The sequence below is a fragment of the Zalophus californianus genome, chromosome 2 (genome assembly GCF_009762305.2).
Source record: "Zalophus californianus isolate mZalCal1 chromosome 2, mZalCal1.pri.v2, whole genome shotgun sequence".
Lineage (NCBI taxonomy): Eukaryota > Metazoa > Chordata > Mammalia > Carnivora > Otariidae > Zalophus > Zalophus californianus.
Genome location: NC_045596.1, coordinates 70,287,492 through 70,299,493, shown reverse-complemented (window position 1 = coordinate 70,299,493; position 12,002 = coordinate 70,287,492). Strand labels below are relative to the sequence as shown.

The window sequence follows — 12,002 nt, the reverse complement described above, 5'->3', positions numbered from 1 at the left end:
TTAACCAACTGAGCCACTCAGGCACCCTACTTCTGTTCCGTCTTTGAACCAGAACCCCAGTTTCCATCTCTTTTCCTTTCTTTTTCCCCTTCACTTTTGTGTTTTTACACATATGTGACCCAAAGCAAACAGAGCTCCAAAGTACTACATTATAGTCTTTGCTAAAGTGGTTTTTCAATATTTGTATGTTTTAACACCTAGCATACAAGATGTACAAGAGGAGATTGAAGAATGAACACAGAAAAAAGGACACAGGTTGTGCAGAAGGCTGCCATAAAAAGAAATCTACTTCTCTCAAAGAGACTGGTGCTTTCTTGGAGGTGAATGAAGTTGCCGTAACTCCTGGGCCATCAGTGCCAATGGATTGCCACACAGCTTTTGAGTCAACCAGCCACATCTCTTCTAGTACCTAGTAAGGGTTGCTGGCCTGACTGGTCTCTGTCTTACTCAGCAGCCAGTAAAGACAGTGCAGAGCTGATGCATGCATCTCATTGGCAGGGCCTATGGGAATATTTGAATAGTTATATTTTCATGTGGTTTGTGAATTGTCATAGGATCCATTTTTGAGAATGTATTTCACCTATTTCAGGGAGTTTTTTGGGGGGTTTGCTCAATATATTTACTGGCTGCTGTGTGTGTTCTTATCTTCCCACGCAGTGAAGAGTAACACCCATTGTTATGCGAAGTCATTCCGGATTAGATGTCACCTCCTACTGCCTACGCTCTCATAAAAAAATGTGGCCATTTCTGAAATGAATGTTATTTTTTAAGGGCTTGGAAATCTTTTTGGATTCTAGATGTAATAAAGTGTAGAGGGAATTAATGACCACTTGAGGTTAAAATGTGAATGCCCCGTATTTTCACTCTCTAATCATAGGCACATGTATAGCCTTCTAATTTTTGTTTATATATTATTTTAAGAGACATTGAGATCATTCCAGGTATACTGTTTCATAAGTCACTTTTTAATGACATTATTATGGAGAATCTTGACATGTCAGTCTTTGTTAATCTACCTCATTCTTTTGAACAGTGGCTTCATAGAAGTATTCCTTTGCATAGAAGGCCTGTAATTTATTTAACCATTCCTTATTCATGGACATTTAGATAGCTTTGAACTTATTGGTATTATAATGCTGCTACAAATACCCACATGGTTGTGCAAGTATTTTTGGAGAATCACTTCCTGCCACTTGAAATGCCAGGCTAACCTCACATTAAAATGTTGGACAGGCTGCTGTCTGATGATGTATAGCAGTGTCTGAGTGGGGCTGGCTTCCCACAGCTGCACCAGTCTAAGGAATGGTCAATTCTGATTTGTGCAAATATCTCATTTACGATTGCATTTAAAAAATTATGACTGAAGTAGAGTATTTTTCATGATCACTTGCCTAGTCATGTCCTTTGCTTGCCTTTCTATTGTAGTCTTTCCTTTTTGATTGATACATTGTAACACATTACGAATAGTGACCATTTGTCCTGTTTTGTCAACATTTTACCTACTTTTAATCTTTTATCTTTTCTTTTTCTGTCTTTTGCAATGTAGAAGTTTTGTATTTTTTGCATATTCAGCTTTATTAGTCTTTTAAAAAATGCTTTTTGACCTTGATATCTGTCAAATGTTAGAATATTTATATTTTTGTGTGGATTATGAATTGTGATAGTATTTTTTTTGAGAATGTATTTGCAGGAAGTTCTGTTTTGCGTTTGCACAACATATTCACTCTCTGCTTTGTGTACTTCTGGCAGTAGGTAAAACCCATCCCCCTCTCTTCTTACATTATTAAAAATATTTCCCATATATTTTTCTATGAATTTTATGAACTAAGTATGTAAATGTTTATTCCATTTTGAATCCATGCTTTTGTATGGTGTGTTAAGAATCTAATCTTTTTATGGTTAATTAATTGTTCCAACATCATATATTGAATCATTCATCTTTCCTGATTTGAAATGCCACCTTTCTCACACAACTTCCTATATAATGTGGGATTCTAGTTAGTTCCATTTTTCTATTCTTAAGTTTTGAAATGTATAAGAAAGTGTTTTGTCTGAGATTTAGTGCTTTACAATTTTATTTTGTAAGTATTCCCAAGAACCTGTGAGTTAATATAATAATAATGATTGGGGCACCTGTGTGGCTCAGACGGTTAGGCGTCTGCCTTCAGCTCAGGTCATTATCTCAGGGTCCTGGGATCGAGCCCCATGTGGGCCTCTCTGCTCAGTGGGGAGCCTGCTTCTCCTCCCTCTGCTTGCCTCTCTGCCTACTTGTGCTCTCTCTGTCAAATAAATAAAATCTTAAAAAAAAAGATAATGATTATCGTGGTATTTTCATGACAAGAACGACTTTGTGGTAGTACAGAAAGAGCCCCATTAGGTGTCACAAGTATTATTTCTATGGAAAAGAACTATGCAGATTGTGACGTGTTTGTTAATTCTCAACTGCTGCTTTATTACTTGAGGATTCCCATTTATCTACCTGATGAATGTTTATGTGCCGAGAAGCTAGTCTGTGCTGTGTATAGGCCCATAGGACATGCAGTGGTAACACGCAGGAAGAGTTCCTGCTGGCAGGGTTCATAGTCTAGTGGGAATAGATCCCTGCGATGAGCAGTCAGCGGAGTTGGGCATTAACAGAAATTCCCAGTTCTAAAATGAGCATTAACATGAATTTTAAAGAATCCATAAAAAATGAATTTCTAAATTTTTCTCTAAATAGGCACCTAACACGAAGTGGTGAAATCCAATCCTCTGTTCTGAAAACCTCAAGTACATTGTCATTATTTACCACAGTCAGGACAGGTCTGGGGACAAGACCACTAAAAACCATCCTTTAAGACAGTCACAACACAAATCAATGTAAGGGTTTGAAGGTAGTCCTGTCAGAAAACTGTCATCTCCAGGAGCGCTTTGTAAACGTGTTACTGAGAACTGGACAGAGTCAAGTTGTCCTGGAGGCTACACATTATCTTTAGCATGAAGAATGCAGCTGAACAAGAAAAATAAAAAAAGCTCTAACTAAATAAATTGTCTCACTGATCTAAATAATCATGGGTTCATGGGGGCGCCTGGGTGGCTCAGTTAAGCGACTGCCTTCGGCTCAGGTCATGATCCCAGGGTCCTGAGATCGAGTCCCGCATCGGGCTCCCTGCTCCGCGGGAAGCCTGCTTCTCCCTCTCCCACTCAACCTGCTTGTGTTCCCTCTCTCGCTGTGTCTCTCTGTCAAATAAATAAAAAAAAATCTTAAAAAAAAAAAAGAGTTAGGACTCCTTGGGAGTTGTGGGTTGAAGTTAGGCCGACTTCTAATTGAATTCCAGCTGTTATTTGGGCAACATGGGGCAAGTGACAGTCCCTCTGAACTTGTTTCCTCTCTTAAAAAGGGTGGTAACATTCAATCCTGAACACCCTGAGAGTAGAAAACACTTGGTACGATGTGTGAGACGTGCTCATTAAGCATGAACTGTTCCCTTCCTTGTGCAGCTACAATTCATCCTGGAGTACAAAGGGGAGTTCAGCCTAATCCAGTTTAATGAATCATTTTTTAAAAAAATGATTTTATTTATTTGAGAGAAAGCGAAAGAGAATGAGCACGAGCCGGGGGGGGGGGGGCAGAGGGAGGAGGAGAAGCAGGCTCCCTACTGAGCAGAGAGCACGAAATGGGGCTCCATCCCAGGACCCTGGGATCATGACCTGAGCCAAAGGCAGATGCTTAACTGACTGAGCCACCCAGGCGCCCCAATGAATCATATTTTAGCCTTTAAGCAACCTTCTGACCAGCCTGTGCGCTTTGCCCACCTGGAGGAGCCCCACCTGAATTACTCATTCTGCAGGATAGAGCTAAGTTAAAAACTTGGCAACATAGTTTATGAGTAAGTGTCCTGAGAGTTTGCTTAGCATGACCTCTAGAGTATACTTCATTTTGGGTGGATAAAATGGATAAAAATATGTAGTCTTCATGAAGCTGAAGACTACTTTCAAATACTTCCTGTCTGTGACTTTTCAACAGTAATAAATTCAGATATTACTGGGGTCAGGAAGATCAAAAGATTGACACAGTGTTAGCCACTAAGAAATGGTGGAAACTGGCAGAAATGGAAAGGTACATGCTGCTGTCCTATATCTACTGTTTCTTTTGCCCTTATTAACAGAACCAAGATTTTGTTCAGGATAGCAACATGAATAGCTAAAAATAGCTTTCTTGAAGTTAGAGATGGCTATGTGACACAGTTCTTGCTAATAAGATAGAAGTGGGGAAATCTGCTTGTGATTTCTGGAAAATTTTGCTTTTTTGCCCCAGGCACTGACCCTTTCTCCTTGTCAATCTTATTTCCTTCCTGGAATGTGGATCTAATAGCTGGAGCTGAAGCAGCCATTTTCAGTGAAGGTAAGGCCAGAATAATTATGTATCTGTTGACTTTTTTTTTTTTAAGATTTTATTTATTTATTTGACAGAGAGACAGTGAGAGAGGGAACACAAGCAGGGGGAGTGGGAGGGAGAAGCAGGCTTCCTGCTGAGCAGGGAGCCCAATGCGGGGCTCAATCCCAGGACCCTGGGACCATGACCTGAGCCGACGGCAGACGCTTAATGACTGAGCCACCCAGGCACCCCTCTGTTGACATTCTTGAACTGTAGAACCAACCCCAGCAACTGCGTGCTTTTGAATTTGTTTTCTTAGGGAAAGAAATCTCTGATTTGTAGAAGCCCATTTGGTTAGTTTTTGGCAACTTGTAGCCAAATGCAATTCCAAATTAATATAATTTGCATTGGGTTTAAAATATTATGCAGGGTAATGCATAATTTGTTACATTTATCTCCACCATAACAAAGTACCTTGAATCTTTCTGAATTACGTAAAATAGGAACACATTCTCTAAAAGTCAAGGTATCTATCACCAGAGGATAACTTCGGCGAGTTTTTTTTTTTTTTTTTAAAGATTTTATTTATTTATTTGACAGACACAGCAAGAGAGGGAACACAAGCAGGGGCAGAGGGAGAGGGAGAAACAGGCCCCCCGCCGAGCAGGGAGCCCAATACGGGGCTTGATCCCAGGACCCTGGGATCATGACCTGAGGCGAAGGCAGATGCTTAACGGCTGAGCCACTCAGGCGCCCCTTGGCTAGTTGTTCTTTTAACTTCTTGGATCTATCACATTGCATTTAGATAACTAGTCATTTTAAAAGCAAGAGATCTAGCAGGCTATCTGGAACCACAGATGTGAACACCTGATTTTTTTCTCAAAAGCCATTTTTCTCCTTTAAAACATGATAATTCATTAATATTTTTATTAATGGCACTTACCCAAGTTTTGATTTGGGGATAAATGCTGTTTCTAATCCTGCAATGCTTAGGACTATACTTAAGACACCATTCTTTTGGGGCACCTGGGTGGCTCAGTCGGTTGGGCATCTAGCTTCGACTTGGGTCATGGTCCTGGGGTCCTGGGATCGAGCCCCACCTTAAGCTCTGCTCAGTGGGGAGCTTCCTTCTCCCTCTCCCTCTGCCTCTGCCTCTTCTCCCCCCTTCTGCTCTCCTTCTGTCTCAAATAAATAAAATCTTAAAAAAAAAAAGATGCCATTCTTTTACAACACATCACTTCAGTTTTAGAAATAGATTCCATCAGGATTTATGCTTCCCCTTCTGTAGCACAGAGTTGTCACGGGCAAACAGCTGTTTTGGCCAACTCGTTTCCCAGCTTCCTTGCACTGAGGGGCACGGTTTGGCCAGTTCTTGCTGATGGAATGAGTGGCAATGATATGCTTTGCTTCTATGCCTGCCTAGCTCATAAAATCCCCCACAGGTGGTTCTCTATGCTCTTTCCCCTTTCTGGCTGGGGGAATGAAGACAATTCCCAGGATGACCTTGGAAGTTGTGTGTTGATTATAGAACCTCCATCAGCCTGGGTCCCTGAAAATTGGAGAGAGAGCTATCTTGCTGGGCTGTTCACCTGGCCAGAACTATTAGGTACACGAGCTTCTATTATGTTTTTAGCTGTTACATCTTCTGGTGTATATTTTATAGTACTTATAATGTGTGTTAAGAACCATGTTGTATTTATCCATTCATTTGACATTTGAGTACCTCCATGTGTCACTCTGGCTCAGTGGTCTGCCTTACCATGCAAGCGCCATGCACTTTCTAACCAGAGTGGCCCTAGCCAATGTCTCATTCCATTCCATGGTAGTGGAGCCAGGTCCCAGATGAGGGTGGTAACATGTTTGCTATGATGAAGTTTCCATTCAGGGGTCCTAAACTGAAACCACATTTTCTTGCCACAGTTTCCATTTCCTAGCTACATTCTTTCCAGAAAAAGGATCCTCCTTCAGCTTTCCCCTCTCCCATCTCTGTTGTTGACTGCAGATGAGAGCTAATCACCTCCAGCTGTACTGGCTCCCAGAGCCCTGCTGGCCTGGTTTCCTGTGCTTGTGACAGGAAAACAAGGACTCAGGATTCCAACACGCTCAGAACAGAGGTTTCCAAATATCCTTTAAAGCAAAAGGCACCTTTTTCAAATGAAATGTTCAGCTACAATGCAATCTGTAAAAACTGTTCTGGCTGAAGTAGGAACGGGGGTGGTGATGCTTCTCTTACCAGATTTGAAGCTACTTCGGACCAGGTGGGGAGTCAAACGTATGGCTGTGGGGCTGTGTGTGTTTACTGACGTCTTCTCTCCCAAACAGCGCCTGATACTCAGGACTGGGGTCTCGCAAGTTGTTGCACGCGGGTGAGATGAGAGATTCAAGTGTACCAGTTCCATGTGGTTAGTCCCATGAGGACGAATCAGGCAGCCTCCCGGGTTTCGCCGTGGCATCACTCGTGGTGGAGTGGAAAACCGCCGGCGGAATGAGGACTGAGGGAAATGCTGTCAGTGCGGAGACTCAGATGCGGCTCTTTGAGGCAGATCTCTTTCTCCTCAGGCAGAACCAAATATAACCTCCCTGGAAATGTGGTGTTGTTTTCTTTTGATTACCCCTTGTCAGCTTAGATAGCCTCAGTTTTACTACAATTAGAACTTGAAAGTATTCTGATTTATATTATCAGGCACAGTACTCACACTGAGGCAGAAGGCAGGGAGACTGAATGTCTTAGCTACTGTTGGTCAGTACAGGACCCTCATGTCAGATCCTGAAGGTCTACCAGGGTTTCCAACAATATTCTTGGGCCCTGTGGCTGGCACTACTGGGACCAAGTGGGGAGATGGGAAGTTGGGGTCCAAAAGTTCTTGCTTCCCCAGGGGCCTGGGTGTTGTTAAGAAGTAACACACTGAGGGGCGGTGGGGGGGGGGGGTAACTGGGTGACGGGGGGCATTAAGGAGGGCACTTGATGGAATGAGCACTGGGTGTTATATGCAATTGATGAATCACTAGGTTCTACCCCTGAAACTAATAATACAGCATATATTAACTAAATTGAATTTAAATAAAAAATTTTAAAAAAAAGGAAATAATACACTGAAGGGGCATCTGGGTGGCTGAGTCAGTTAAGCGTCCGACTCCTGAGCTCAGCTCAGGTATTGATCTCAGGGTTTTGAGTTCAAGTTGGGTTGAGTTGGGCTCCACACTGGGGGTGGAGCCTACTTAAAAAAAAAATAGAAAGAACACACAGCTGAAAATGTTTAATTTGCACACACTTTGCCTTGTTCGTATTTTTAAGATGTATTTTTATTTACAAAGTGAGATGATACATAAACATTATGCAGTTACAAATGTATCTGGTAACTCCATTTTCGTGAAAAAGTATATAAATATATTACAGGAAATTCTATATAGTAAACATTAGAAACTGATACAGTAAACATTTACTACTTCTTTTCTATGCCAATATTACTGTCATTTAAAGCTTAAATACTGGTTTCAAGTATCCCCTATAAAATAACTCTATTAAAATACTGGGAAAGAATTTTGCTATAAACAAGATTGGTACATCAAAAATAGACTCAGCATGTCCTTGTAACATCAACTATAATCAAATGCTGCCTTAATCATCCCTAAGATCTGCACTGTTCCGTTAGTGTTAAAAATTTTTAAATTATCACAGGTTAAAGTAGCTGTAAGAATACAGCATTTCAACATTATTTATTGTTGTGAAGAATGCCCCTCTAAGGTAGAGGAGAATAAGCATAATAATATCGTATGGACTTGCTGCCCTGTGATCTTTATTTTAAGCAGAGAACAGGAACACCTGTTGGAGGTTGGGAGCAAGATGAAAAAGCATCCAGGAGGCTGTTCTTTTCATGTTATTTCAGAAGCTCTGGCTGTTCTTTTTGCTCTTCCTCAGCTTGAAGACGTGTCAGCACATAAAGGATGACTTGATAGCAGAAAATATATTGATCCTATGGCAAAGAGAGAGAGAGAGAGAGAGAGAGAGAAAGAGAGAGAGAGAAGACTCTAGATGTATAATATGAAATATATATATATAAAATGAGTAATTTTGAAAATATGGAAAAATTTTGTGATAATGTTTAATATAAAGAAGCAGGAATATAGAATTGTGCAGTGTCATAAAAATGATAAGAAACTGAAATCAGATTGACAAAATGAGGAGGGGCAAAGCCTTGGGGGTGAGTGAGTGGGCAGGCAGAAATATCCCAGAGTTCTAACTGAAATTGTCTGTGGTAGGACACGTTTATTTCTGTGCTTTGGTAATATGATTAGCTTTTATAGTGGAAAAATAAACTTCCTACAAAATTTCCTCTAGATTTATTGAATTCATCTTGGTGTTTTGAAATGTCAAGAAATACCCAAGAAGCTACACAAAAATAATACTCTTTAAATATTTGGAACAAAAGAATATGGAAATCAAAGTTTTTAGAAAATGAAATTACTCTCTGTTAAGTTGATGGTGCAGAGATCTGAGTTTTCTTGTTATACTTTGCAAGGAATTAATGAGTCTGAAGGTAGACAGAAAAAATTCACAACATACTAAATGGAAAGTAGTAAAATACTAACTACAGTTGAATTTCATTTAAAATGGTCGGGTGTATGTGAGTGTTCGTGCCTGCACACATGTGCTTGGCCTGAAGAATATGAGACTGTTGCTTAAAACATGTGAACAATTCTGAAGAGTAGGAATATAAGTAACCCTTTTATTTCCTTTGTGCTCATCTGTACTTTAACTTTCCCACATTTGCACATGACTGTCCTTCACTTTCTCTCATGCCACAAACAATCCGGTAGCAAACCTACTTCCCATAATGTCGTCTTCTCCCTATGTCACTACTACTCCAGGTTGGGCCCACTGCCTGCCACCAAACTAACCTCCCTGCTTCTAAGCCTGCACCTTCCTCCCCAAGTTGGGTCTTGTTTTAACACAGTAGCCAGAGGACCTTTAACATGTGAGTCAGATCATGTCAGTCCACACCGATAATCCTGTGATGTCTCCATTTCACTCAGAGGAAAGCCCAGACCTGGCCCCGTCAGCTCCCCTTCTCACCTCAGCCACACCAGACATAGCCATTCTTAAACACACCAGGCCTGCTCCCACCTCGGAGCAGGAGGTTCTGTCTGCCTTAAATGCTCTTATTCCTAGCTAGCCTCATGCCCCCCGCTGTACTTCCTTCAAGTCTTTGCTTCAGTGTTTCTTTCTCAGTGCTGCTACCCTATTTAAACTACCTCCCCCAGCCTGCCTCAACTCAACCTCTTTGCCCCACTCTATTTTTTTCCTCTAAAGCACTCACCGCTTTCAAAGATCCTATATAACTTACTTAGTTAATCTGCTTAATAGCTACCTTCCTCGTCACCACCCCATGAGAAGATCTTTTTTCATTCACTGACGTGCTCCAAGCACCTACCAAGAGTGCCTGGTCCATAAGAGGCATTCAGATAGATATCTGTTGAATGAGTGAACTTCCTGGGTCTAAGGAACTGCTTATACAGATCAGTATGCTTTCTTAACCTAAAAAATGTGTCAATCAGCTTAATATTTAGGAGATTTAACTTGAATTAAAAATGTATCTGAAGGGAAAGTAGGCAAATTTTAATTTTAAAGATAGTAAACTTCTGTATTCTTCAAGAGGTAGAGAAATGTGAATTTACAGAAATATGAAAATAGTTTCCGTATCTCTCCTCACAATACAAACAACGAGGATAGTGGAACCACTGAGAGCAGACAGATACTCTACACAATGTAGCTCTTGTGAAAGACCCGTCTGTAGGTCAGCGGGTGATATGACCCATGGTTTGATTTCAGGTAAGAGAAATGACAACATGATCAAAACAGAGGATACACAGACCCACCCATTCATTCTCCCCCAAAAGTGCCTTCTCCAAGCGAAGCAATTCCAGCCTGCCCTCTGGACTTCTCATCAATGCTGATGAATCCAATCCCTCTCAGGAAATTTCTGTGGCAAGAATGTTACCTTCTATATCTTTTTAAAGTTGGAAATGGGGAAAGAATGCCACTAATTATATGCTACTTTGTACCAACCCCAATTTCCCCATCAACATGCCACCCCATTCTCTGTATACTGTTCAGTGCAGATACTGCATTTCCTCATTTCCTGCATTTAAAGGCAAAATTTAAATGACATATCTTTGAAATATTTTAATTTTTTTTCTGAATTAGTCCTAATGCTTAAAAAAAAAAGTCCCTTACCACCATAAATCTTTGATTTTATGTAATAACGTGGGGACCCTTTAAGAAGAGAAATGGTTTAACCAGAATTTTGAAAACATCAGCATCTTCATGAAAATCCTCATTAGGAGACACCAACCAAGACTCACCTCTGTCTGAACCATTCCATGTCTTTGTAGTCTCATGCAGCGTACTAAGTCAGAGATGTCAAACTGCCAAAGAAAACAGAGTCTGTACGTTAGATAAAAAGGGTTACTGAATTTGAAACCCAAAGATCCTGTATCTCATTCTCCTTCTTTTAGCAGTCTTGGGAAACTGTTCTGGACAAAATAAGTCAGTGGACTGACCCTGCCTTCATTTGATAACTTTATTTACAATCTTTGTAAGAATTAGAGGAGGTTATTCTATTTGAAAATCCCCAACAAAAAACACAAACAAATGCCCAAAAGAAATTCTCTCCCCTCTGGAATTTGACTAATTTCTAATATCAACATTAAAAAAAAAAAGACAAAACTATTTTTCCTACAGTTTGCTTTTCAGAATGAAATTCCTGATCATTTTATTTTCACTGATATTACCAGTTTGAAACAAGGGAGAAAGAGACTTTGTTTTGTTCTACTTAAATTATTATGGTATATATAATAGTGTGTGAAGAGCAAGATAGAACTACTTTTCACGAAAATTCTTTAAGAGACAAAGATTTTAACTGCTTATGTACAGTAAGATATTCTAACATTTTAAGTAAGGTTTATACTACCTTAGATTTTAAGTAAGATTATACTCATTAATTTTGTTTACTTAGTAATATTTTCTAAAGTGGGAGTAATTGTTTACGGACTAGCATCAATTTGTATAACAAAGTATACACTTCCCACTTATAAGTAAACAATAACAAAAAAAGAATGTCTTTTTATCTCAAATATACTTTTTTTGTGCTTCTGTATATATATATATATATATATATATTTCTAAAGATTTTTATTTATTCATGCGAGAGAGAGTGAGCTCAAGAGCACACAAGTGGGGGGAGGGAGAGGGACAAACAGACTCTCTGCTGAGCAAAGAGTGCACCTCAGGACCAGATTCCAGGACCCTGAGATCATGACCTGAGCCACAGTCAGACACTTAACCGACTGAACCACCCAGGTGCCCCAATATATATAAATTTTTTTTTTTAAAGATTTTATTTATTTGGCAGAGAGAGAGATAGCGAGAGAGGGAACACAAGCAGGAGGAGTGGGAGAGGGAGAAGCAGGCTTCCCGCGGAGCAGGGAGCCCGATGTGGGGCTCGATCCCAGGACCCTGGGATCATGACCTGAGCTGAAGGCAGACGCTTAACGACTGAGCCACCCAGGCGCCCAATATACATTTTTTTTTTTAAAGTAAGCTCTACACCTAACGTGAGGCTTGCACTCAGAACCCCAAGGTCAA

At 40.3% G+C, this 12,002-nt stretch overlaps 2 protein-coding genes across 37 annotated transcripts in view; one reads left to right on the top strand and one right to left on the bottom strand.

Annotated features, from left to right (window-relative positions):
* Nucleotides 1-6,935, top strand: part of SLC10A6 (solute carrier family 10 member 6) — a 56,971-nt gene extending 50,036 nt beyond the window's left edge. For 11 of the 20 annotated variants that reach the window (XM_027599418.1, XM_027599415.1, XM_027599417.1 and 8 more), the window contains 3 exons: nucleotides 202-412; nucleotides 4,355-4,384; nucleotides 6,680-6,935. In XM_027599418.1, coding sequence (XP_027455219.1) covers nucleotides 202-412; nucleotides 4,355-4,364 — 221 coding nt within the window. In that variant the 3' untranslated portion in view covers nucleotides 4,365-4,384; nucleotides 6,680-6,935. Of the gene's footprint in view, nucleotides 1-201; nucleotides 413-657; nucleotides 2,219-4,297; nucleotides 4,385-6,679 lie in introns of those variants that run through there. The other 9 variants (XR_003520883.1, XM_027599412.1, XM_027599413.1 and 6 more) reach the window with 9 other exon arrangements.
* Nucleotides 6,936-7,609: 674 nt separating this feature from the next.
* PTPN13 (protein tyrosine phosphatase non-receptor type 13) overlaps nucleotides 7,610-12,002 on the bottom strand; it is a 204,841-nt gene continuing 200,448 nt past the window's right edge. For 14 of the 17 annotated variants that reach the window (XM_027600519.2, XM_027600517.2, XM_027600522.2 and 11 more), the window contains 2 exons: nucleotides 10,721-10,783; nucleotides 8,036-8,331 (listed from right to left, as the gene is read on the bottom strand). In XM_027600519.2, the coding sequence (XP_027456320.2) occupies nucleotides 8,236-8,331; nucleotides 10,721-10,783 (159 nt within the window). In that variant the 3' untranslated portion in view covers nucleotides 8,036-8,235. Of the gene's footprint in view, nucleotides 8,332-10,720; nucleotides 10,784-12,002 lie in introns of all 17 variants that reach the window. The other 3 variants (XM_027600513.2, XM_027600528.2, XM_027600529.2) reach the window with 1 other exon arrangement.